A 2,303-nucleotide genomic window follows, 5' to 3' on the forward strand; every position below is an offset into this window, starting at 1 on the left:
TTTTTATAAGGGACTTAGACAGGGGTCTGAGTTCAAATTTGATCTAGTTTGTAAACAACTCTTCACTCTTCCAGAGGCTTTGGTCGAGGCCGAGCGTTATATACAAGCATGTGAGTTCGCCTCGCCTGATGAAAGGAATGGTCAAGAGAGGCCAGATAAGCCTAAAGACTCTCGCCTAGAGCAGACGGCTCCTAAGAAGGAGAAGAAGAGGAAGGAAGTTTGGACGGTCGATGAGAGCCGCCCAAGAAAAAGAAAAAAGCCAAACCATATGAACCAAAGTATGAGTTCAACAGTGACGGCTATTCTATAATTATAGAGATTAAGGATCGTTTGAAGTTTGATAAGCTGTAACTGATGAAGGGGCCGACTAGGTTTAGAGATAAGAGCAAGTACTGCCATTTTCACAAAGACATTGGCCACGAGACCAATGATTGTGTAAGTCTGAAGAAGTTGTTCAACAAGCTGGCTGCAGATGGCCATTTGAATAGCTATGTTCTCAAGTCTGCGGTAACCCTGAAGACTGATAAGAAGTCCGGCAAAGAGAAGGATAAGCCAAAGGGAAGTGATGACTCTGATTCATGCTATGTTACTGTCATTGATGGCAGCTATGCGTCAGGAGGCCCTACCATCAGAGGGACCAAAGACCATGACCTGAGTTTAAATCAAGTAATGTCGACTAGTAAGGTGGAACATGAGCCGTTTCCTGAAGTGGTCATAGCTGAGGCAGATCGACAGGGGCAATGTTCAGATGCCCCAAGATGACCCTATGGTAATGAAGCTCAAGGTAGGAAACCTTATAGTCTGTCGCATCCTAGTTGACACAGGGAGCTCTTCAGACATTATCAGTTTGTCGTGCTTACAAAATCTTAAGTTCAATGAAAATAACTTAGAACAAGTTTCTCACCCACTAGTTGGATTCGGTGGGGGTGTGATAAATCCAATCTGGCGGATTGATCTTTTGGTTCGTATTGGAGACAAGAAGAAGTGTAAGAGCCTAGTTGTCCAGTTCCTATTTTTAAAGGATCTGACGGCCTATAACAACGTTATAGGTCGTCCAACACTGAATGCCATCAAGGCGGTCATTGTCCCGGCCTTGATGTTGATAAAGTTTGTTTGCGAAGATGGGTCAGTTGACACTCTTTATGGGGACCAACAGACGGCAAGGGACTGCTACTTAACGGTCGTTAAACCCACTTCCACTCCACCTGAATTAATCAATGTTGATAAGCCAGAGATGTCCGAGGCCGACCAGAAGACAAAGGTCGTAACTGGAAATAGGCCGATGAAACAGATAAAGTAGGAGAACCAATAGCAATCACTGACCTGGCTTCGGCCGGATGAGCTGCGCCCTCAGGCGTCAGATGAGAATATCGACATCATTCTGGATTCGGTACGAGCGGACAGAACTGTAAAAGTGGGGACGGCGGCTGTTGAAGAATTGGGTCTTGCTTTTGAAGAGTTATTACGGGAGTTCTGTGACATTTTTTCTTGTAGAGGAGATGTCCGGTATTGATCCTGACCTTGCATAAATTAGCCGTAGATCCAAACAAGAAGCCGGTCAGACAGAAAAAGAGAAATCATGGGGAAGAAAGGAATCAGGCGGCAGCAGCCGAAGTCAAGAAGTTACTAGACGCAGGTTTCATTCAACAATGCTTCTACCCTGACTGAGTGGCTAATGTTGTTCTTGTCAAAAAACCGAATGGAACATGGCGGATGTGCGTTGACTACACTGACTTAAATAAAGCCTGTCCGAAGGATAGCTTCCTACTTCCAAAAATAGACCGCCTAGTAGACTCTACGACATGTCATGTTTTAATGAGTTTATGGACGCCTATTTAGGTTTCCATCAAATACCTTTGTGGAAGGAAGATCAGATAACCATAACGGTTCGGGTACCATTTTAAAATTAACGGTTACCCGTTCCTATCCGATAAGCAATTTTTTCTTTTTTTTTTCCTACATAAATCTATTTATCCAAAGTCTAAACTCTTACTTTAATTCATAATCACTTCATAATTTAAATAATTAGTAATATTATTAGAAATTTGGTCATGATCATGTTGTATTATTGTTAATTAGTGTTGAATGATATCATAATAGCTATATTATAAACTCTAAATTTTCATTATTGGATATCATATTGGGTACCCGATAACCGATTCGAAAATCCAGGTACCCGAAATTATCGATTTGGTTAATGGATATCATTTTAGTGTTATTGGTTATCGGGTACCCGAACCGATAGTGTTAACGGTACAGGTACTCGACCCATGCTCACCCCTAGTCTCATCGACTTAACTCCA

General features: G+C 42.3%; 1 protein-coding gene across 1 annotated transcript; it reads left to right on the forward strand.

Moving 5' to 3' along the window:
- Nucleotides 1–772: 772 nt before the first annotated feature.
- On the forward strand, nt 773–1,300 carry LOC110721771. Its single transcript, XM_021900960.1, has one exon. The coding sequence runs from the start codon at nt 773–775 to the stop codon at nt 1,298–1,300; it is 528 nt and encodes a 175-aa protein (XP_021756652.1).
- Nucleotides 1,301–2,303: the final 1,003 nt, after the last annotated feature.

This window comes from Chenopodium quinoa, unplaced genomic scaffold (genome assembly GCF_001683475.1).
Source record: "Chenopodium quinoa cultivar QQ74 unplaced genomic scaffold, ASM168347v1, whole genome shotgun sequence".
Lineage (NCBI taxonomy): Eukaryota > Viridiplantae > Streptophyta > Magnoliopsida > Caryophyllales > Amaranthaceae > Chenopodium > Chenopodium quinoa.

Bases quoted from the DNA above. Each gene is read 5' to 3' on its own strand.
- LOC110721771 (XM_021900960.1), top strand. From the start codon at position 773: ATGAAGCTCAAGGTAGGAAACCTTATAGTCTGTCGCATCCTAGTTGAC.